This window comes from Oncorhynchus nerka, linkage group LG2 (assembly GCF_034236695.1).
Source record: "Oncorhynchus nerka isolate Pitt River linkage group LG2, Oner_Uvic_2.0, whole genome shotgun sequence".
Taxonomy (NCBI): Eukaryota; Metazoa; Chordata; class Actinopteri; order Salmoniformes; family Salmonidae; genus Oncorhynchus; species Oncorhynchus nerka.
This window is the reverse complement of record NC_088397.1, coordinates 8946913-8973133: the sequence shown is the minus strand read 5'-3', so window position 1 is coordinate 8973133 and position 26221 is coordinate 8946913. Positions and strand designations below refer to the sequence as shown.

At 43.1% G+C, this 26221-nt stretch overlaps 1 protein-coding gene across 1 annotated transcript in view; it reads left to right on the top strand.

The window, feature by feature from the left end:
• The window catches only part of LOC115117475 (dystrophin-like), a 214835-nt gene extending 189261 nt beyond the window's left edge, over positions 1–25574 (top strand). The window contains 5 exon segments of the mRNA XM_065022730.1: positions 18465–18623; positions 19334–19577; positions 21020–21134; positions 21329–21418; positions 21962–25574. Coding sequence (XP_064878802.1) covers positions 18465–18623; positions 19334–19577; positions 21020–21134; positions 21329–21418; positions 21962–22059 — 706 coding nt within the window. The 3' untranslated portion in view covers positions 22060–25574.
• The last annotated feature ends 647 nt before the right edge of the window (positions 25575–26221 follow it).

The window sequence follows — 26221 nt, the reverse complement described above, 5'->3', positions numbered from 1 at the left end:
GCCAACAGGTTAATGATATCACAACTTTAACCCTACCCCCAAGCCAACAGGTTAATGATATCACAACTTTAACCCTAACCCCCAAGCCAACAGGTTAATGATATCACAACTTTAACCCTAACCCCCAAGCCAACAGGTTAATGATATCACAACTTTAACATTAACTTTAACCCCCAAGCCAACAGGTTAATGATATCACAACTTTAACCCCCAAGCCAACAGGTTAATGATATCACAACTTTAACCCAACCCCCAAGCCAACAGGTTAATGATATCACAACTTTAAACCAACAGGTTAATAATATCCAACTTTAACCCAACCCCCAAGCCAACAGGTTAATGATATCACAACTTTAACCCCCAAGCCAACAGGTTAATGATATCACAACCCCCAAGCCAACAGGTTAATGATATCACAACTTAATAACCCTACCCCCAAGCCAACAGGTTAATGATATCACAACTTTAACCCTACCCCCAAGCCAACAGGTTAATGATATCACAACTTTAACCCTACCCCCAAGCCAACAGGTTAATGATATCACAACTTTAACCCTACCCCCAAGCCAACAGGTTAATGATATCACAACTTTAACCCTACCCCCAAGCCAACAGGTTAATGATATCACAACTTTAACTTTAACCCCAAGCCAACAGGTTAATGATATCACAACAGGTTAATGATATCACAACCCTAACCCCCAAGCCAACAGGTTAATGATATCACAACTTTAACCCTACCCCCAAGCCAACAGGTTAATGATATCACAACTTTAACCCCCAGAATGATATCACAACAGGTTAATAATATCACAACTTTAACCCCCCAAGCCAACAGGTTAATGATATCACAACTTTAACCCTACCCCCAAGCCAACAGGTTAATGATATCACAACTTTAACCATACCCCCAAGCCAACAGCCAGAATGATATCACAACTTTAACCATACCCCCAAGCCAACAGGTTAATGATATCACAACTTTAACCCAACCCCCAAGCCAACAGGTTAATGATATCACAACTTTAACCCTACCCCCCAGCCAACAGGTTAATAATATCACAACTTTAACCCTACCCCCAAGCCAACAGCCAGAATGATATCACTTTAAACTTTAACCTTACCCCCAAGCCAACAGGTTAGAATGATATCACACTTTAACCCTAACATTAACCCCCAAGCCAACAGCCAGAATGATATCACAACTTTAACCCTACCCCCAAGCCAACAGGTTAATGATATCACAACTTTAACCCAACCCCCAAGCCAACAGGTTAATAATATCACAACTTTAACCCTAACCCCCAAGCCAACAGGTTAATAATATCACAACTTTAACCCTAACCCCAAGCCAACAGGTTAATGATATCACAACTTTAACCCTAACCCCCAAGCCAACAGGTTAATAATATCACAACTTTAACCCCCCAAGCCAACAGGTTAATGATATCACAACTTTAACCCCCAAGCCAACAGGTTAATGATATCACAACTTTAACCCCCAAGCCAACAGGTTAATGATATCACAACGTTAACCCTACCCCCAAGCCAACAGGTTAATGATATCACAACTTTAACCCCCAAGCCAACAGCCAGAATGATATCTTTAACAACCAACTTTAACCCCCAAGCCAACAGGTTAATGATATCACAACTTTAACCCTACCCCCAAGCCAACAGCCAGAATGATATCACAACTTTAACCCTACCCCCAAGCCAACAGGTTAATAATATCACAACTTTAACCCTACCCCCAAGCCAACAGTTAATGATATCACAACTTTAACCCTACCCCAAGCCAACAGCCAGAATGATATCACAACTTTAACCCTACCCCCAAGCCAACAGGTTAATGATATCACAACATTAACCCTACCCCCAAGCCAACAGGTTAATGATATCACAACTTTAACCCTACCCCCCCAAGCCAACAGGTTAATGATATCACAACTTTAACTTTAACCCTAACCCCCAAGCCAACAGGTTAATAATATCAACAAGCCAACAGGTTAATAATTAACAGGTTAATGATATCACCAACCCTACCCCCCAAGCCAACAGGTTAATGATATCACAACTTTAACCCCCAAGCCAACAGCCAGAATGATATCACAACTTTAACCCCCAAGCCAACATGTTAATGATATCACAACTACCCCCAAGCCAACAGCCAGAATGATAACCCTTTAACCCCCCAAGCCAACAGCCAGAATGATATCACAACTTTAACCCTACCCCCAAGCCAACAGCCAGAATGATATCACAACTTTAACCCTACCCCCAAGCCAACAGCCAGAATGATATCACAACTTTAACCCCTACCCCCAAGGCAACAGGTTAGTTATAACATTAACCCTACCCCCAAGCCAACAGCCAGAATGATATCACAACTTTAACCCTACCCCCAAGCCAACAGGTTAATGATATCACAACTTTAACCCAACCCCCAAGCCAACAGGTTAATAATATCACAACTTTAACCCTACCCCCAAGCCAACAGGTTAATGATATCACAACTTTAACCCCCAAGCCAACAGGTTAATGATATCACAACTTTAACCCCCAAGCCAACAGGTTAATGATATCACAACTTTAACCCTACCCCCAAGCCAACAGGTTAATGATATCACAACTTTAACCCTACCCCCAAGCCAACAGGTTAATGATATCACAACTTTAACCCCCCAAGCCAACAGCCAGAATGATATCACAACTTTAACCCTACCCCCAAGCCAACAGGTTAATAATATCACAACTTTAACCCAACCCCCAAGCCAACAGGTTAATGATATCACAACTTTAACCCAACCCCCAAGCCAACAGGTTAATAATATCACAACAGTTAATGATTACCCAACCCCCAAGCCTAATCACAACTTTAACCCCCAACAACAGGTTAATGATATCCCCAAGCCAACAGGTTAATAATATCACAACTTTAACCCCCAAGCCAACAGGTTAATAATATCACAACTTTAACCCTAACCCCCAAGCCAACAGGTTAATGATATCACAACTTTAACCCTACCCCCAAGCCAACAGGTTAATGATATCACAACTTTAACCCAACCCCCAAGCCAACAGGTTAATAATATCACAACTTTAACCCCCAAGCCAACAGGTTAATGATATCACAACTTTAACCCCCAAGCCAACAGGTTAATAATATCACAACTTTAACCTTTAACATACCCCCAAGCCAACAGGTTAATGATATCACAACTTTAACCAACCCCAAGCCAACAGGTTAATAATATCAGCCAACAGGTTAATATATCACAACTTTAACCCCCAAGCCAACAGGTTAATGATATCACAACTTTAACCCCCAAGCCAACAGGTTAATGATATCACAACTTTAACCCTACCCCCAAGCCAACAGGTTAATGATATCACAACTTTAACCCCCAAGCCAACCCCAAGCCAACAGGTTAATGATATCACAACTTTAACCCTACCCCCAAGCCAACAGGTTAATGATATCACAACTTTAACCCTAACCCCCAAGCCAACAGGTTAATAATATCACAACTTTAACCCCCAAGCCAACAGGTTAATGATATCACAACTTTAAACCCCCAAGCCAACAGCCAGAATGGTAACCCCCAAGCCAACAGGTTAATGATATCACAACTTTAACCCCCCCAAGCCAACAGGTTGTGATATCACAACTTTAACCCCCAAGCCAACAGGTTAATGATATCACAACTTTAACCCTACCCCCAAGCCAACAGGTTAATGATATCACAACTTTAACCCAACCCCAAGCCAACAGGTTAATCACAATATCACAACAGCCAGAATGATATCACAACTTTAACCCCCAAGCCAACAGGTTAATGATATCACAACTTTAACTAACCCCCAAGCCAACAGGTTAATGATATCACAACTTTAACCCTACCCCCAAGCCAACAGGTTAATGATATCACAACTTTAACCATACCCCCAAGCCAACAGCCAGAATGATATCACAACTTTAACCATACCCCCAAGCCAACAGGTTAATGATATCACAACTTTAACCCAACCCCCAAGCCAACAGGTTAATGATATCACAACTTTAACCCTACCCCCCAGCCAACAGGTTAATAATATCACAACTTTAACCCTACCCCCAAGCCAACAGCCAGAATGATATCACAACTTTAACCTTACCCCCAAGGCAACAGGTTAGTTATAACATTAACCCTACCCCCAAGCCAACAGCCAGAATGCCAACAGCCAGAATGATATCACAACTTTAACCCTACCCCCAAGCCAACAGGTTAATGATATCACAACTTTAACCCAACCCCCCAAGCCAACAGGTTAATAATATCACAACTTTAACCCTAACCCCCAAGCCAACAGGTTAATAATATCACAACTTTAACCCTAACCCCCAAGCCAACAGGTTAATGATATCACAACTTTAACCCTAACCCCCAAGCCAACAGGTTAATAATATCACAACTTTAACCCCCCAAGCCAACAGGTTAATGATATCACAACTTTAACCCCCAAGCCAACAGGTTAATGATATCACAACTTTAACCCCCCAAGCCAACAGGTTAATGATATCACAACGTTAACCCTACCCCCAAGCCAACAGGTCAATGATATCACAACTTTAACCCCCCAAGCCAACAGCCAGAATGATATCACAACTTTAACCCCCCAAGCCAACATGTTAATGATATCACAACTTTAACCCTACCCCCAAGCCAACAGCCAGAATGATATCACAACTTTAACCTTTAACTACCCCCCAAGCCAACAGCCAGAATGATATCACAACTTTAACCCTATCCCCAAGCCAACAGCCAGAATGATATCACAACTTTAACCCTACCCCCAAGCCAACAGCCAGAATGATATCACAACTTTAACCCTACCCCCAAGGCAACAGGTTAGTTATAACATTAACCCTACCCCCAAGCCAACAGCCAGAATGATATCACAACTTTAACCCTACCCCCAAGCCAACAGGTTAATGATATCACAACTTTAACCCAACCCCCCAAGCCAACAGGTTAATAATATCACAACGTTAACCCTACCCCCAAGCCAACAGGTCAATGATATCACAACTTTAACCCCCAAGCCCAGCCAGAATGATATCACAACTTTAACCCCCAAGCCAACATGTTAATGATATCACAACTTTAACCCTACCCCCAAGCCAACAGCCAGAATGATATCACAACTTTAACCCTACCCCCAAGCCAACAGCCAGAATGATATCACAACTTTAACCCTACCCCCAAGCCAACAGCCAGAATGATATCACAACTTTAACCCTACCCCCAAGCCAACAGGTTAATGATATCACAACTTTAACCCCCCAAGCCAACAGGTTAATGATATCACAACTTTAACCCAACCCCCAAGCCAACAGGTTAATGATATCAACAACAGGTTAATAATATCACAACTTTAACCCTACCCCCAAAGGTTAATGATATCACAACTTTAACCCCCAAGCCAACAGGTTAATAATATCACAACTTTAACCCAACCCCCAAGCCAACAGGTTAATGATATCACAACTTTAACCCAACCCCCAAGCCAACAGGTTAATGATATCACAACTTTAACCCAACCCCCAAGCCAACAGGTTAATAATATCACAACTTTAACCCAACCCCCAAGCCAACAGGTTAATGATATCACAACTTTAACCCCCAAGCCAACAGGTTAATAATATCACAACTTTAACAACTTTAACCCCCAAGCCAACAGGTTAATGATATCACAACTTTAAACCCCCCAAGCCAACAGGTTAATGATATCACAACTTTAACCCTACCCCCAAGCCAACAGGTTAATGATATCACAACTTTAACCCCCAAGCCAACAGGTTAATGATATCACAACTTTAACCCCCAAGCCAACAGGTTAATGATATCACAACTTTAACCCTACCCCCAAGCCAACAGGTTAATGATATCACAACTTTAACCCTAACCCCCAAGCCAACAGGTTAATGATATCACAACTTTAACCCTACCCCCAAGCCAACAGGTTAATGATATCACAACTTTAACCCCCAAGCCAACAGGTTAATGATATCACAACACAACTTTAATGATATCCAAACCCCCAAGCCAACAGGTTAATGATATCACAACTTTAACCCTACCCCCAAGCCAACAGCCAGTTAATGATATCACAACTTTAACCCTACCCCCAAGCCAACAGGTTAATGATATCACAACTTTAACCCTACCCCCAAGCCAACAGGTTAATGATATCACAACTTTAACCCTACCCCCAAGCCAACAGCCAGTTAATGATATCACAACTTTAACCCTACCCCCAAGGCAACAGGTTAATAATATAACATTAACCCTACCCCCAAGCCAACAGGTTAATGATATCACAACTTTAACCCTACCCCAAGCCAACAGGTTAATGATATCACAACTTTAACCCCCAAGCCAACAGGTTAATAATATCACAACTTTAACCCAACCCCAAGCCAACAGGTTAATGATATCACAACTTTAACCCCCCAAGCCAACAGGTTAATAATATCACAACTTTAACCCAACCCCCAAGCCAACAGGTTAATGATATCACAACTTTAACCCTAACCCCCAAGCCAACAGGTTAATGATATCACAACTTTAACCCTAACCCCCAAGCCAACAGGTTAATGATATCACAACTTTAACCCCCAAGCCAACAGGTTAATGATATCACAACTTTAACCCCAAGCCAACAGGTTAATGATATCACAACTTTAACCCCCCAAGCCAACAGGTTAATGATATCACAACGTTAACCCTACCCCCAAGCCAACAGGTCAATGATATCACAACTTTAACCCTACCCCCAAGCCAACAGGTTAATGATATCACAACTTTAACCCCCAAGCCAACAGTTAATGATATCACAACTTTAACCCTACCCCCAAGCCAACAGCCAGAATGATATCACAACTTTAACCCTACCCCCAACCCCCAAGCCAACAGCCAGAATGATATCACAACTTTAACCCTACCCCCAAGCCAACAGCCAGAATGATATCACAACTTTAACCCTACCCCCAAGCCAACAGCCAGAATGATATCACAACTTTAACCCTACCCCTTTAAGCCAACAGGTTAATGATATCACAACTTTAACCCTACCCCCAAGCCAACAGCCAGAATGATATCACAACTTTAACCCTACCCCCAAGCCAACAGGTTAATGATATCACAACTTTAACCCTACCCCCAAGCCAACAGGTTAATGATATCACAACTTTAACCCTACCCCCAAGCCAACAGGTTAATGATATCACAACTTTAACCTTTACCCCCAAGCCAACAGGTTAATGATATCACAACTTTAACCCTAACCCCCAAGCCAACAGGTTAATGATATCACAACTTTAACCCAACCCCCCAAGCCAACAGGTTAATGATATCACAACTTTAACCCTACCCCCAAGCCAACAGGTTAATGATATCACAACTTTAACCCTACCCCCAAGCCAACAGGTTAATGATATCACAACTTTAACCCCCAAGCCAACAGGTTAATGATATCACAACTTTAACCCCCAAGCCAACAGGTTAATGATATCACAACTTTAACCTTTAACCCCCAAGCCAACAGGTTAATGATATCACAACTTTAACCCTACCCCAAGCCAACAGCCAGCTTTAACCCCCAGCCAGTTAATGATATCACAACTTTAATGCCAACAGGTTAATGATATCACAACTTTAACCCTACCCCCAAGCCAACAGCCAGTTAATGATATCACAACAGGTTTTAACCCCCAAGCCAACAGGTTAATGATATCACAACTTTAACCCCCAAGCCAACAGGTTAATGATATCACAACTTTAACCCTACCCCCAAGCCAACAGCCAGAATGATATCACAACTTTAACCCTACCCCCAAGCCAACAGGTTAATGATATCACAACTTTAACCCCCAAGCCAACAGGTTAATGATATCACAACAGGTTAATTTAACTTTAACCCCCAAGCCAACAGGTTAATGATATCACAACTTTAACCCTACCCCAAGCCAACAGGTTAATGATATCACAACTTTAACCCCCAAGCCAACAGGTTAATGATATCACAACTTTAACCCCCAAGCCAACAGGTTAATGATATCACAACTTTAACCCTAACCCCCAAGCCAACAGGTTAATGATATCACAACTTTAACCCCAACCAACATGTTAATGAACTAACCCCCAAGCCAACAGGTTAATGATATCACAACTTTAACCCCCAAGCCAACAGGTTAATGATATCACAACTTTAACCCAACCCCCAAGCCAACAGGTTAATGATATCACAACCTTTAACCCCCAAGCCAACAGGTTAATGATATATCAAGCCAACACCAGAATGAACTTTAACCCCCAAGCCAACAGGTTAATGATATCACAACTTTAACCCAACCCCCAAGCCAACAGGTTAATGATATCACAACTTTAACCCCCAAGCCAACAGGTTAATGATATCACAACTTTAACCCTACCCCCAAGCCAACAGGTTAATGATATCACAACTTTAACCCTACCCCCAAGCCAACAGGTTAATAATATCACAACTTTAACCCTACCCCCAAGCCAACAGCCAGTTAATGATATCACAACTTTAACCCTACCCCCAAGCCAACAGGTTAATGATATCACAACTTTAACCCAACCCCCAAGCCAACAGGTTAATAATATCACAACTTTAACCCAACCCCCAAGCCAACAGGTTAATGATATCACAACTTTAACCCCCAAGCCAACAGGTTAATAATATCACAATAAGATAACAACAGGTTTAACCCAACCCCCAAGCCAACAGGTTAATGATATCACAACTTTAACCCTTTAACCCCCAAGCCAACAGGTTAATGATATCACAACTTTAACCCTACCCCCAAGCCAACAGGTTAATGATATCACAACTTTAACTCTAACCCCCAAGCCAACAGGTTAATAATATCACAACTTTAGGTGATATCACAACTTTAACCCCCAAGCCAACAGGTTAATGATATCACAACTTTAACCCCCAAGCCAACAGGTTAATGATATCACAACTTTAACCCCCCAAGCCAACAGGTTAATGATATCACAACGTTAACCCTACCCCCAAGCCAACAGGTCAATGATATCACAACTTTAACCCTACCCCCAAGCCAACAGGTTAATGATATCACAACTTTAACCCTACCCCCAAGCCAACAGGTTAATGATATCACAACTTTAACCCCCAAGCCAACAGTTAATGATATCACAACTTTAACCCCCAAGCCAACATGTTAATGATATCACAACCCAAGCCAACAGCCAGTTAATGATATCACAACTTTAACCCTACCCCAAGCCAACAGGTTAATGATATCACAACTTTAACCCTACCCCCAAGCCAACAGCCAGAATGATATCACAACTTTAACCCTACCCCCAAGCCAACAGGTTAATGATATCACAACTTTAACCCCCAAGCCAACAGGTTAATGATATCACAACTTTAACCCCCAAGCCAACAGGTTAATGATATCACAACTTTAACCCTACCCCCAAGCCAACAGGTTAATGATATCACAACTTTAACCTACCCCCAAGCCAACAGGTTAATGATATCACAACTTTAACCATACCCCAAGCCAACAGGTTAATGATATCACAACTTTAACTTTAACCCCCAAGCCAACAGGTTAATGATATCACAACTTTAACCCCCAAGCCAACAGGTTAATGATAACTTTAACCCTACCCCCAAGCCAACAGGTTAATGATATCACAACTTTAACCCCCCCAAGCCAACAGGTTAATGATATCACAACTTTAACCCCCAAGTCAACAGGTTAATGATATCACAACTTTAACCCCCAAGCCAACAGGTTAATGATATCACAACTTTAACCCTAACCCCCAAGCCAACAGGTTAATAATATCACAACTTTAACCCTAAACCCCCAAGCCAACAGGTTAATGATATCACAACTTCACAACCCAACCCCCAAGCCAACAGGTTAATGATATCACAACCCAACCCCCAAGCCAACAGGTTAATGATATCACAACTTTAACCCTACCCCCAAGCCAACAGGTTAATGATATCACAACTTTAACCCAACCCCCAAGCCAACAGGCTTTAACCCCCAAGCCAACAGGTTAATGATATCACAACTTTAACCCCCCCAAGCCAACAGGTTAATGATATCACAACAGGTTTAACCCTACCCCCAAGCCAACAGGTTAATGATATCACAACTTTAACCCTACCCCCAAGCCAACAGGTTAATGATATCACAACTTTAATCCCTACCCCCAAGCCAACAGGTTAATGATATCACAACTTTAACCCTACCCCCAAGCCAACAGGTTAATGATATCACAACTTTAACCCCCAAGCCAACAGGTTAATAATATCACAACTTTAACCCCCAAGCCAACAGCCAGAATGATATCACAACCCAACCCCCAAGCCAACAGGTTAATGATATCACAACTTTAACCCCCAAGCCAACCCCAAGCCAACAGGTTAATGATATAACTTTAACCCCCAAGCCAACAGGTTAATGATATCACAACTTTAACCCCAAGCCAACAGGTTAATGATATCACAACTTTAACCCTACCCCCAAGCCAACAGGTTAATGATATCACAACTTTAACCCTAACGCCCAAGCCAACAGGTTAATAATATCACAACTTTAACCCTACCCCCAAGCCAACAGGTTAATGATATCACTTTAACCCAACCCCCAAGCCAACAGGTTAATGATATCACAACAACCCCCAAGCCAACAGGTTAATGATATCACAACTTTAACCCTACCCCCAAGCCAACAGGTTAATGATATCACAACTTTAACCCCAAGCCAACAGGTTAATGATATCACAACAGGTTAATGATATCACAACTTTAACCCTACCCCCAAGCCAACAGGTTAATGATATCACCCAACCCCCAAGCCAACAGGTTAATGATATCACAACTTTAACCCCCAAGCCAACAGGTTAATGATATCACAACTTTAACCCTACCCCCAAGCCAACAGGTTAATAATATCACAACTTTAACCCTACCCCAAGCCAACAGCCAGAATGATATCACAACTTTAAGCCCAGGTTAATGATTACCCCCAAGCCAACAGGTTAATGATATCACAACTTTAACCCTACCCCAAGCCAACAGCCAGTTAATGATATCACAACTTTAACCCTACCCCCAAGCCAACAGGTTAATGATATCACAACTTTAACCCCCAATGCCAACAGCCAACAGGTTAATAATATCACAACTTTAACCCCCAAGCCAACAGCCAGAATGATATCACAACTTTAACCCCCAAGCCAACAGGTTAATGATATCACAACTTTAACCCCCAAGCCAACAGGTTAATGATATAACTTTAACCCTACCCCCAAGCCAACAGGTTAAGCCAACAGGTTAATGATATCACAACTTTAACCCCCAAGTCAACAGGTTAATGATATCACAACTTTAACCCTACCCCCAAGCCAACAGGTTAATGATATCACAACTTTAACCCTAACGCCCAAGCCAACAGGTTAATAATATCACAACTTTAACCCTACCCCAAGCCAACAGGTTAATGATATCACAACCCAACCCCCAAGCCAACAGGTTAATGATATCACAACCCAACCCCCAAGCCAACAGGTTAATGGTATCACAACTTTAACCCTACCCCCAAGCCAACAGGTTAATGATATCACAACCCAACCCCCAAGCCAACAGGTTAATGATATCACAACCCAACAGGTTAATGATATCACAACTTTAACCCTACCCCCAAGCCAACAGGTTAATGATATCACAACCCAACCCCCAAGCCAACAGGTTAATGATATCACAACTTTAACCCCCAAGCCAACAGGTTAATGATATCACAACTTTAACCCTACCCCCAAGCCAACAGGTTAATGATATCACAACTTTAACCCTACCCCCAAGCCAACAGGTTAATATCACAACTTTAACCCTACCCCCAAGCCAACAGCCAGAATGATATCACAACTTTAACCTTACCCCCAAGGCAACAGGTTAGTTATAACATTAACCCTACCCCCAAGCCAACAGCCAGAATGATATCACAACTTTAACCCCCCCAAGCCAACAGGTTAATGATATCACAACTTTAACCCAACCCCCAAGCCAACAGGTTAATAATATCACAACAGGTTTTAACCCAACCCCCAAGCCAACAGGTTAATAATATCACAACTTTAACCCCCAAGCCAACAGGTTAATGATATCACAACTTTAACCCCCAAGCCAACAGGTTAATGATATCACAACTTTAACCCCCAAGCCAACAGGTTAATGATATCACAACTTTAACCCTTTAACCCCCCCAGGTTAATGCCAACAGGTTAATGATATCACAACTTTAACCCCCAAGCCAACAGGTTAATAATATCACAACTTTAACCCCCCCAAGCCAACAGGTTAATGATATCACAACTTTAACCCTACCCCCAAGCCAACAGGTTAATGATATCACAACTTTAACCCTACCCCCAAGCCAACAGGTTAATGATATCACAACTTTAACCCCCAAGCCAACAGGGTTAATAATATCAGGTTAATGATATCACAACTTTAACCCCCCAAGCCAACAGGTTAATGATATCACAACAGCCAGAATGATATCACAACCCAACCCCCAAGCCAACAGGTTAATGATATCACAACTTTAACCCCCAAGCCAACAGGTTAATGATATAACTTTAACCCCCCCAAGCCAACAGGTTAATGATATCACAACTTTAACCCTACCCCCAAGCCAACAGGTTAATGATATCACAACTTTAACCCTAACCCCCAAGCCAACAGGTTAATGATATCACAACTTTAACCCCCCCAAGCCAACAGGTTAATAATATCACAACTTTAACCCTACCCCCAAGCCAACAGGTTAATGATATCACAACCCAACCCCCAAGCCAACAGGTTAATGATATCACAACCCAACCCCCAACAACAGGTTAATGATATCACAACTTTAACCCTACCCCCAAGCCAACAGGTTAATGATATCACCAACCCCAACTTTAACAAGCCAACAGGTTAATGATATCACTTTAACTAATCCCCAAGCCAACAGGTTAATGATATCACAACTTTAACCCTACCCCCAAGCCAACAGGTTAATGATATCACAACTTTAACCCCCAAGCCAACAGGTTAATGATATCACAACTTTAACCCAACCCCCAAGCCAACACAACAGGTTAATGATATCCAACTTTAACCCCCAAGCCAACAGGTTAATGATATCACAACTTTAACCCTACCCCCAAGCCAACAGGTTAATGATATCACAACTTTAACCTTACCCCCAAGCCAACAGGTTAATGATATTAACCCTACCCCCAAGCCAACAGGTTAATGATATCACAACTTTAACCCTAACCCCCAAGCCAACAGGTTAATGATATCACAACTTTAACCCCCAAGCCAACAGGTTAATAATATCACAACTTTAAGCCCAGGTTAATGATACCCCCAAGCCAACAGGTTAATGATATCACAACTTTAACCCCCCCAAGCCAACAGGTTAATGATATCACAACTTTAACCCTAACCCCCAAGCCAACAGGTTAATGATATCACAACTTTAACCCCCAAGCCAACAGGTTAATGATATCACAACTTTAACCCCCAAGCCAACAGGTTAATGATATCACAACTTTAACCCCCCAACAGCCAACAGGTTAATGATATCACAACGTTAACCCTACCCCCAAGCCAACAGGTCAATGATATCACAACTTTAACCCTACCCCCAAGCCAACAGGTTAATGATATCACAACTTTAACCCCCAAGCCAACAGGTTAATGATATCACAACTTTAACCCCCAAGCCAACAGGTTAATGATATCACAACTTTAACCCTACCCCAAGCCAACAGGTTAAGGTTAATAATATCACAAATGATTAACTTTAACCCCCAAGCCAACAGGTTAATGATATCACAACTTTAACCCCCAAGCCAACAGGTTAATGATATCACAACTTTAACCCCCAAGCCAACAGGTTAATGATATCACAACTTTAACCCCCAAGCCAACAGGTTAATGATAACTTTAACCCTACCCCCAAGCCAACAGGTTAATGATATCACAACTTTAACCCCCAAGCCAACAGGTTAATGATATCAGCCAACAGGTTAATAATCACAACTTTAACCCCCAAGCCAACAGGTTAATGATATCACAACTTTAACCCCCAAGCCAACAGGTTAATGATATCACAACTTTAACCCTAACCCCCAAGCCAACAGGTTAATAATATCACAACTTTAACCCCCCAAGCCAACAGGTTAATGATATCACAACTTTAACCCCCAAGCCAACAGGTTAATGATATCACAACCCAACCCCCAAGCCAACAGGTTAATGATATCACAACCCTACCCCCAAGCCAACAGGTTAATGATATCCTAACCCCCAAGCCAACAGGTTAATGATATCACAACCCAACCCCCCCAGGTTAAGATATCACAACTTTAACCCCCAAGCCAACAGGTTAATGATATCACAACTTTAACCCCCCAAGCCAACAGGTTAATGATATCACAACAGGTTTAACCCTACCCCCAAGCCAACAGGTTAATGATATCACAACTTTAACCCCCAAGCCAACAGGTTAATGATATCACAACTTTAACCCCCAAGCCAACAGGTTAATGATATCACAACTTTAACCCTACCCCCAAGCCAACAGGTTAATGATATCACAACTTTAACCCTACCCCCAAGCCAACAGGTTAATGATATCACAACTTTAACCCCCCAAGCCAACAGGTTAATAATATCACAACTTTAACCCCCAAGCCAACAGCCAGTTAATGATATCACAACAACCCCCAAGCCAACAGGTTAATGATATCACAACTTTAACCCCCAAGCCAACAGGTTAATGATAACTTTAACCCCCAAGCCAACAGGTTAATGATATCACAACTTTAACCCCCAAGCCAACAGGTTAATGATATCACAACTTTAACCCTACCCCCAAGCCAACAGGTTAATGATATCACAACTTTAACCCAGGTTAATAACCCCAAGCCAACAGGTTAATAATATCACAACTTTAACCCTACCCCCAAGCCAACAGGTTAATGATATCACAACTTTAAACCCCCAAGCCAACAGGTTAATGATATCACAACCCAAGCCAACAGGTTAATGATATCACAACCCCAAGCCAACAGGTTAATGATATCACAACTTTAACCCTACCCCCAAGCCAACAGGTTAATGATATCACAACCCAACCCCCAGGTTAATGATATCAACAACCCCCAAGCCAACAGGTTAATGATAACCCCCAAGCCAACAGGTTAATGATATCACAACTTTAACCCTACCCCCAAGCCAACAGGTTAATGATATCACAACTTTAACCCTAATCCCCAAGCCAACAGGTTAATGATATCACAACTTTAACCCCCAAGCCAACAGGTTAATGATATCACAACTTTAACAACTTTAACCCCCCCAAGCCAACAGGTTAATGATATCACAACTTTAACCCCCCCAAGCCAACAGGTTAATGATATCACAACTTTAACCCTACCCCCAAGCCAACAGGTTAATGATATCACAATACCCCCAAGCCAACAGGTTAATGATATCACAACTTTAACCCTACCCCCAAGCCAACAGGTTAATGATATCACAACTTTAACCCCCCAAGCCAACAGCCAGAATGATATCACAACTTTAACCCCCCAAGCCAACATGTTAATGATATCACAACTTTAACGCTACCCCCAAGCCAACAGGTTAATGATATCACAACTTTAACCCTACCCCCAAGCCAACAGCCAGAATGATATCACAACTTTAACCCTACCCCCAAGCCAACAGGTTAATGATATCACAACTTTAACCCCCCAAGCCAACAGGTTAATGATATCACAACTTTAACCCCCCAAGCCAACATGTTAATGATATCACAACTTTAACCCTACCCCCCAGCCAACAGGTTAATAATATCACAACTTTAACCCTACCCCCAAGCCAACAGCCAGAATGATATCACAACTTTAACCTTACCCCCAAGGCAACAGGTTAGTTATAACATTAACCCTACCCCCAAGCCAACAGCCAGAATGATATCACAACTTTAACCCTACCCCCAAGCCAACAGGTTAATGATATCACAACTTTAACCCAACCCCCCAAGCCAACAGGTTAATAAGATCACAACTTTAACCCAACCCCCCAAGCCAACAGGTTAATAATATCACAACTTTAACCCAACCCCCCAAGCCAACAGGTTAATGATATCACAACTTTAACCCAACCCCCAAGCCAACAGGTTAATGATATCACAACTTTAACCCTACCCCCAAGCCAACAGGTTAATGATATCACAACTTTAACTAACCCCCAAGCCAACAGGTTAATAATATCACCTTTAACCCCCAAGCCAACAGGTTAATGATATCACAACTTTAACCCCCAAGCCAACAGGTTAATGATATCACAACTTTAACCCCCAAGCCAACAGGTTAATGATATCACAACTTAAACCCCCAAGCCAACAGGTTAATGATATCACAACTTTAACCCTACCCCCAAGCCAACAGGTTAATGATATCACAACTTTAACCCTACCCCCAAGCCAACAGGTTAATGATATCACAACTTTAACCCTACCCCCAAGCCAACAGGTTAATGATATCACAACTTTAACCCCCAAGCCAACATGTTAATGATATCACAACTTTAACCCCCAAGCCAACAGCCAGAATGATATCACAACTTTAACCCTACCCCCAAGCCAACAGGTTAATGATATCACAACTTTAACCATACCCCCAAGCCAACAGCCAGAATGATATCACAACTTTAACCATACCCCCAAGCCAACAGGTTAATGATATCACAACTTTAACCCCCAAGCCAACAGGTTAATGATATCACAACTTTAACCCCCCCAAGCCAACAGGTTAATGATAACTTTAACCCTACCCCCAAGCCAACAGGTTAATGATATCACAACTTTAACCCCCAAGTCAACAGGTTAATGATATCACAACTTTAACCCCCAAGTCAACAGGTTAATGATATCACAACTTTAACCCCCAAGCCAACAGGTTAATGATATCACAACTTTAACCCTAACCCCAAGCCAACAGGTTAATAATATCACAACTTTAACCCTACCCCCAAGCCAACAGGTTAATGATATCACAACCCAACCCCCAAGCCAACAGGTTAATGATATCACAACCCAACCCCCAAGCCAACAGGTTAATGATATCACAACTGTAACCCTACCCCCAAGCCAACAGGTTAATGATATCACAACCCAACCCCCAAGCCAACAGGTTAAAAATATCACAACTTTAACCCCCCAAGCCAACAGGTTAATGATATCACAACTTTAACCCCCAAGCCAACAGGTTAATGATATCACAACTTTAACCCTACCCCCAAGCCAACAGGTTAATGATATCACAACTTTAACCCTACCCCCAAGCCAACAGGTTAATGATATCACAACTTTAACCCTACCCCCAAGCCAACAGGTTAATGATATCACAACCCAACCCCCAAGCCAACAGGTTAATGATATCACAACCCAACCCCCAAGCCAACAGGTTAATGATATCACAACTTTAACCCTACCCCCAAGCCAACAGGTTAATGATATCACAACCCAACAGGTTAATGATATCACAACCCAACAGGTTAATGATATCACAACTTTAACCCTACCCCCAAGCCAACAGGTTAATGATATCACAACCCAACCCCCAAGCCAACAGGTTAATGATATCACAACTTTAACCCTACCCCCAAGCCAACAGGTTAATGATATCACAACCCAACCCCCAAGCCAACATGTTAATGATATCACAACTTTAACCCCCCAAGCCAACAGGTTAATGATATCACAACCCAACCCCCAAGCCAACAGGTTAATGATATCACAACATTAACCCCCAAGCCAACAGGTTAATGATATCACAACATTAACCCCCCAAGCCAACAGGTTAATGATATCACAACTTTAACCCCCAAGCCAACAGGTTAATGATATCACAACTTTAACCCCCCAAGCCAACAGGTTAATGATATCACAACTTTAACCCCCCAAGCCAACATGTTAATGATATCACAACTTTAACCCCCCAAGCCAACAGGTTAATGATATCACAACGTTAACCCCCCAAGCCAACAGGTCTACATCTCAAAGGATATGTATTTGTCAGAGTGGATCATTGAACATTGAATTGAATCAAATATAATTGAATACCGAACAACAATCTGTGGTAAATGTGTCAATTTATAGCTGGTTGTCTCCACTCTGTCTCTCTCGCTCTGTCTTTGTGGAACTGAAAATGAATGTTGTTAGTTGACTGGCTGGCCATTGTGAGGCTGTTAGGTGTGACTGTCAGCTAATAGCAACCTCTCTCTGTGTGTATGTCCCCCCCCCCTCTCCTTCTCCCTCCCTCCTTCTACCACTGTAGTGATGATGAACACCTGTTGATTCAGCACTACTGTCAGAGTCTGAACCAGGGCTCTCCCCTCAGCCAGCCACGCAGCCCCGCCCAGATCCTCATCTCCATGGAGAGTGAGGAGAAGGGGGAGCTGGAGAGGGTGCTCAACGACCTGGAGTCAGACAACAGGTGAGGGGAACAATGTGACACGTTCATACCAACTGATCCCAACACAGACAAACTGATATGGACAAGCTTCTCCATCGAACGTCCATGTTGGATCCAGACGATTCTACAGTTGTGTCAGACAGTCGGTGTACGGTTGTCTTGTGGGTTGATAGGTCGTCACTAGTTACCACAGCCACAAAGTCATAAACCCCACCTATTAAAAAATATATATATCATTTTAAACCTAACCTCAACCCTAACCACACTGCTAACCTTAAATTAAAACCCAAAAGGTCATTTTTGTTGTCATGAAATTTGACGATTTTATAGCCAATTTTGACTTTGTGGCTGTTGTAACTAGTGGAAACTGAGTTGATAGTGAGGTTTTTGGATCTAGGCCAGGTTACTGTAAAGCACTGTGTGACTGATGTTGTTGTAAAACAGATAGAAAATAATTTGATTGAGGGATTAATTAACGAGACTGAGCTGAGTTAGCCTGGGTACCAGTCTGTTTGAGTTAATATTCAACTCCTTGGCATATCACGGAGTGGAATGTTAGGAAACAGGTTCTGGATTTCAGGCTAGAGCTGAGTCCCATTGTGTACATGTCAGTCAAGTGCCTTGCTCAAGGGCAAATCAACAGATTTTTCACCTAGACGGCTCGGGGATTTGAACCAGTGACCTTTCGGTTCCTGGCCCAACGCTCTTAACCTCTGTCCGCTCCCTCTCAGGAAGCTACAGGCGGAGTATGACAAGTTGAAGAAGGCCCACGACCACAAGGGGCTGTCCCCACTCCCCTCGCCCCCGGAGATGCTGCCCGCTTCGCCCCAGAGCCCACGGGACGCCGAGCTGATCGCTGAGGCCAAACTGCTGAGGCAGCACAAAGGACGGCTGGAGGCTCGCATGCAGATCCTGGAGGACCATAACAAACAACTGGAGTCACAGCTACACCGGCTCAGACAGCTACTGGAACAGGTCCTGAAACACACACTGTACACACACACACACTATACACACACACACAGTATACAGAAAGCACACACACCAGATCACACCAGACACAGAGCCCAAAACCAGTTATAATGACTCTGTCTGTCTCTATCTATCTATCTATCTATCCATCTATCCTACATGACCAAAAGTATGTGGACACATGCTTGTTGAACATCTCATTCCAAAATCATGAACATTAATATGGAGTTGGCCCCCCCTTTGCTGCTATAACAACCTCCACTCCTCTGGGAAGGCTTTCCACTAGATGTTGGAACATTGTTGCGGGGACTTGCCTCCATTCAGACACAAGAGTATTAGTGAGGTCGGGCACTGATGTTGGGTGATTAGGCCTGGCTTGCAGTCGGCATTCCAATTCATCCCAAAGGTGTTCAATGGGGTTAAGGTCAGGGCTCTGTGCAGGCCAGTCAAGTTCTTCCATACCGATCTCGACAAACCATTTCTGTATGGACCTCGCTTTGTGCATGGGGGCATTGTCATTCTGAAACAGGAAAGGGCCTTCTCCACAAAGTTGGAAGCACAGAATCATCTAGAATGTCATTGTATGCTGTTCCTTCACTGGAAGGGGCGTAGCCCGAACCATGAAAAACAGTCCCAGACCATTATTCCTCCTCCAGCAAACTTTACAGTTGCCACTATGCATTGGGGCAGGTAGCGTTCTCCTGGCAGCCACCACACCCAGATTCGTCCGTTGGACTGCCAGATGGTGAAGCGTGATTCATTACTCCAGAGAACGAGTTTCCACTGCTCCAGAGTCCAGTGGCGGCGAGCTTTACACCACTGCAGCCAACACTTGGCATTGCGCATGGTGATCTTAGGCTTGTGTGCGGCTGCTCTGCCATGGAAACCCATTTCATGAAGCTCCCGACGAACAGTTCTTGTGCTGGAACTTGGTAGTGAGTGTTGCAACCGAGGACAGATGATTTTTACACGCTAAGCGCTTCAGCACTCGGCGATCCCGTTCTGTGAGCTGTGTGGTCTCGCGGCTGAGCTGTTGTTGCTCCTAGATGTTTCCACTTCACAATAACAGCACTTACAGTTGACTGGGGCAGCTCTAGCAGTGCAGAAATTTGACGAACTGACTTGTTGGAAAGGTGGCATCCTATGACGGTGCCACGTTGAAAGTCACTGAGCTCTTCATTAAGGCCATTCTACTGCCAATGTTTGTCTATGGAGATTGCATGGTTGTGTGCTTGATTTTATACATGTCCACATACTTTTGTATATATACTGTGTCTGTCTCCAGACTGATGAGTGTGTGGGATAATGCCTGTGTCTGTCTCCAGACTAATGAGTGTGTGGGATAATGCCCGTGTCTGTCTCCAGACTAATGAGTGTGTGGGATAATGCCCGTGTCTGTCTCCAGACTAATGAGTGTGTGGGATAATGCCTGTGTCTGTCTCCAGACTGACTCCAAGGTGAACGGTACAGCCCTGTCCTCTCCCTCCACCTCGTCCCAGCGCTCTGACACCAGTCTGCCTCTGATGCGTGTAGCAGGCAGCCAGACTACAGAGACCATGGGTGAGACTGGAACTCCACTCAGCACAACATCACCAGCTATGAGCCCAGTGGACCAGACTGGTTGTTACAGTGTTATGTCATATGTTGGGACACTATGGTCCGGTTGACGCTGTACTGGTTTAAAAAATACGTTTCCTATGAAGTCATTGTACTAACCTGAAGATGACTGGTTGGAATCATTTTCTTTGCTGTAGGTGACGATGAGCTGTCGAGTCCGTCCCAAGATGCATTGGGGCTAGAGGAGGTGATGGAGCAGCTAAACAACTCCTTCCCCCACAGCCAAGGTAGCACGCACACACACACAGACACGCACATAAACACGCACACACACGGACATCCTACTCACTCAAGCAATTTCCATAGATGCACAAATCACCTCATGTCAGACCTACAGTCCAGGAGGGTCATTCTCCTAATGATCTAACCAGTAGGATCAGCCTCAGTGGCATATCTTGAGCTGTTATTCATTCTACTGACCTCTTGAAGTACATGGACCCTTTTCCTCTCATTCTCTGATTGTTCCCTCCTTTCTCTTTATTTCCTTCTTCCCTGTTCTGTTTCTGTGACCCAGGAGGTCGAAGGGGACACCATTGAGAGGTCAGTGGGGTCACCAGCCCCGTCTACTGTACGCTCCTCTCCTGGCCAGTTCTCCCTCTTCTCTCTATTTCATTCCTCTCTATTCCTCTCATATTTCTTGGTGTATTTTGTGTTTGTTCGAGGGGGTGGGATTGTTTACTTTAGTATTTTAAGATATGCATTCATGAGTGTTTAATATTTGGGTGAGAGTGTGTGTCTGTCTGACGGTCCCTTCTGTACCTCCTCTCCAGGACTGAGTGTAGGCAGTCTGTTCCACATGGCAGACGACCTGGGTCGAGCCATGGAGTCATTGGTCAACGTGATGACGGACGAACAGAGTGGCGAGTAGCGGAAGACGAGGGCCCGCCCCTTACCCACTCCCCAACCAACCCCCTCCCCCGCATGCTTTTCTAGTCAAAACAACTGGATTGGACACGTTTACAAAGAGAAATATACATATATTTTTGTGAAGGATCAGCATTACAAAACTTGTAGATTTCAGTAGTTTCTTAAAAGTATCGAAAATGGTTTTATTAACAAAAGGCAGGTTTTTAAACTTCTATGCAATTGTATAAAGAAAGAAAGAAAAAGTATGTAAATCTTGTGAACGTATTTCCATTTCTTTGTATGGAGCATTTCACAACATTTGTATCAAAAAGAAAGATTGTAAACATAAGGTGCTTTATATTACAAAACTATGTTTATTATAACAACAAAAGATGATTAACTGTAAAGGCAATGCAGTCGTCCTGTACCCTTTCAGCGTAGAGAGACTGACTGTGTGTATGTATGCACGTTTGTGTGTGTCTTGGTACGCAAGGATGTGTGTGACGTGTGTGTGACCTGTGTGTGTGTGTGAAGGTAATCTATTTTCCACATTGCATTATAGCTTTTGCTTTGGGCTGATGCACCTCTTGTTGTTTATCAAACCATCCATCCATCCATAGGTCATAGGTCATCTTTTTCTTTAGTAGTGTCTGTTTGATCCTCTTGTTGTTTATCAAACCATCCATCCATCCATAGGTCATAGGTCATCTTTTTCTTTAGTAGTGTCTGTTTGATGATCATAATATGATACTATGCCCTTTGCCTCGTTCAGCGCAGCTCTGGTCCACTCCTGTGTGTTGAATCTACCACGAGGAGCCATAGAGCACAGACTGAAAGGTTCAATCTGGGATATTAACAGCCGTTATTGTTGTTTTTCAAATGAAGGATTGGGCCTTTAACACTGACAGAAAGAAAGTAATAGTGTTGTTTTAATACCTATTCATAGTGGTTTTGTAGGATTATGACATTTAATTTAAATTTAATACCATTTAAAATAGAGCTACAGTACAGTGTGACATTTCAACTGTTTGTAATCCTGAGATTATTTTATTGATTTGATCTGAGTTTTCTCCTAGTGTGATTGGGAGCGGTTTAAGATACAAGTGTATGATTCTAGAACCCCCAGTAATGCAAGCTCTACCTCGTTTTAATTGGTCAAAACCCAACTTTCACATTCTTTTTCATTCTGATCCTTCCTAGGAAGGTGCAGAAAATATTCTACTGTAGTTGGATGCCATCTAAAAGAACCCATCCATGTTTTGAAATGGAATGAGTCCCTCCAGATACATACACTGTAGTGTCCTCAGTGTAGCTGGATGCCATCTAAAAGAACCCCTCCATGTTTTGAAATGGAATGAGTCCCTCCAGATACATACACTGTAGTGTCCTCAGTGTAGCTGGATGCCATCTAAAAGAACCCATCCATGTTTTGAAATGGAATGAGTCCCTCCAGATACATACACTGTAGTGTCCTCAGTGTAGCTGGATGCCATCTTAAAGAACCCCTCCATGTTTTGAAATGGAATGAGTCCCTCCAGATACATACACTGTAGTGTCCTCAGTGTAGCTGGATGCCATCTAAAAGAACCCATCCATGTTTTGAAATGGAATGAGTCCCTCCAGATACATACACTGTAGTGTCCTCAGTGTAGCTGGATGCCATCTAAAAACCCCTCCATGTTTTGAAATGGAATGAGTCCCTCCAGATACATACACTGTAGTGTCCTCAGTGTAGCTGGATGCCATCTAAAAGAACCCATCCATGTTTTGAAATGGAATGAGTCCCTCCAGATACATACACTGTAGTGTCCTCAGTGTAGCTGGATGCCATCTAAAAGAACCCCTCCATGTTTTGAAATGGAATGAGTCCCTCCAGATACATACACTGTAGTGTCCTCAGTGTAGCTGGATGCCATCTAAAAGAACCCATCCATGTTTTGAAATGGAATGAGTCCCTCCAGATACATACACTGTAGTGTCCTCAGTGTAGCTGGATGCCATCTAAAAGAACCCATCCATGTTTTGAAATGGAATGAGTCCCTCCAGATACATACACTGTAGTGTCCTCAGTGTAGTTGGATGCCATCTAAAAGACCCCCTCCATGTTTTGAAATGGAATGAGTCCCTCCAGATACATACACTGTAGTGTCCTCAGTGTAGCTGGATGCCATCTTAAAGAACCCCTCCATGTTTTGAAATGGAATGAGTCCCTCCAGATACATACACTGTAGTGTCCTCAGTGTAGCTGGATGCCATCTAAAAGAACCCATCCATGTTTTGAAATGGAATGAGTCCCTCCAGATACATACACTGTAGTGTCCTCAGTGTAGTTGGATGCCATCTAAAAGACCCCCTCCATGTTTTGAAATGGAATGAGTCCCTCCAGATACATACACTGTAGTGTCCTCAGTGTAGCTGGATGCCATCTTAAAGAACCCCTCCATGTTTTGAAATGGAATGAGTCCCTCCAGATACATACACTGTAGTGTCCTCAGTGTAGCTGGATGCCATCTAAAAGAACCCATCCATGTTTTGAAATGGAATGAGTCCCTCCAGATACATACACTGTAGTGTCCTCAGTGTAGCTGGATGCCATCTAAAAGAACCCCTCCATGTTTTGAAATGGAATGAGTCCCTCCAGATACATACACTGTAGTGTCCTCAGTGTAGCTGGATGCCATCTAAAAGAACCCCTCCATGTTTTGAAATGGAATGAGTCCCTCCAGATACATACACTGTAGTGTCCTCAGTGTAGCTGGATGCCATCTAAAAGAACCCATCCATGTTTTGAAATGGAATGAGTCCCTCCAGATACATACACTGTAGTGTCCTCAGTGTAGCTGGATGCCATCTTAAAGACACCCTCCATGTTTTGAAATGGAATGAGTCCCTCCAGATACATACACTGTAGTGTCCTCAGTGTAGCTGGATGCCATCTTAAAGACCCCCTCCATGTTTTGAAATGGAATGAGTCCCTCCAGATACATACACTGTAGTGTCCTCAGTGTAGCTGGATGCCAATCTGAATGTGTTCAGATACATACACTGTAGTGTCCTCGGCGGTTCATTAAGACATAGAAATGAAATGTCAGACATGTTTAAGGAAACTGGACCAGGGTGCACTACTGTTATCCATCCTGGACAGACTAGAGTTGATCTTCTGTGTGCTAATGCATTTGTTTAGTTTTATTTGTGTGTTCCTTTATGGAATTGCATGGTGTGGGGGCGTTATCAGTGTGAGATCACAGTTGATGTTTATTTAAAACACAAACAATTGAAGGTATTCTTCAGGATTATTACAGTTTCATGACAACACCTTTTTACTTCGTTTTTGCACCATGTTTATAGCAGCATGATGAAAGATAATGATTCATTAATCCACTGCCTCATTCATTTCTAACCCTGGAGTTGTATTGTCCATCTTTTTCAATAACTTGTTTGTTTCACAACATATCAAATTCCACCAAATATATGCCTTACTACTGTATTATAAAATGCTTTACTGTGTCTATCAATAAAGCGGCGATGTTGACTTGAGCTCCGTCCTCGTCTTTCTCTAAAAACACACACACCACCTCACTCACACACACACACACACACACACACACACACACACACACACACACACACCTCACTCACACACACACACACACACCACACTCACACACACACCACACACACACACACCACCACACACCACCACACACCACCTCACACACACACACACACCTCACACACACACCACACCACTCACACACACACACACCACCTCACACACACACACACACCACCTCACACACACACACACACACCACCTCACTCACACACACACACCTCACTCACACACACACACACACACCACCACACACACACACCACCTCACTCACACACACACACACCACCTCACTCACACACACCACCACACCACTCACACACACACACCACCTCACACACACACCACCTCACTCACACACACACACACCACCTCACTCACACACACACACACCACCTCACTCACACACACACACACACCACCTCACTCACACACACACACACACCACCTCACACACACACCACCTCACTCACACACACCACACCACCTCACACACACACCACCTCACACACCACCACTCACACACACACACACACCACCTCAGTCACACACACACACCACCTCACTCACA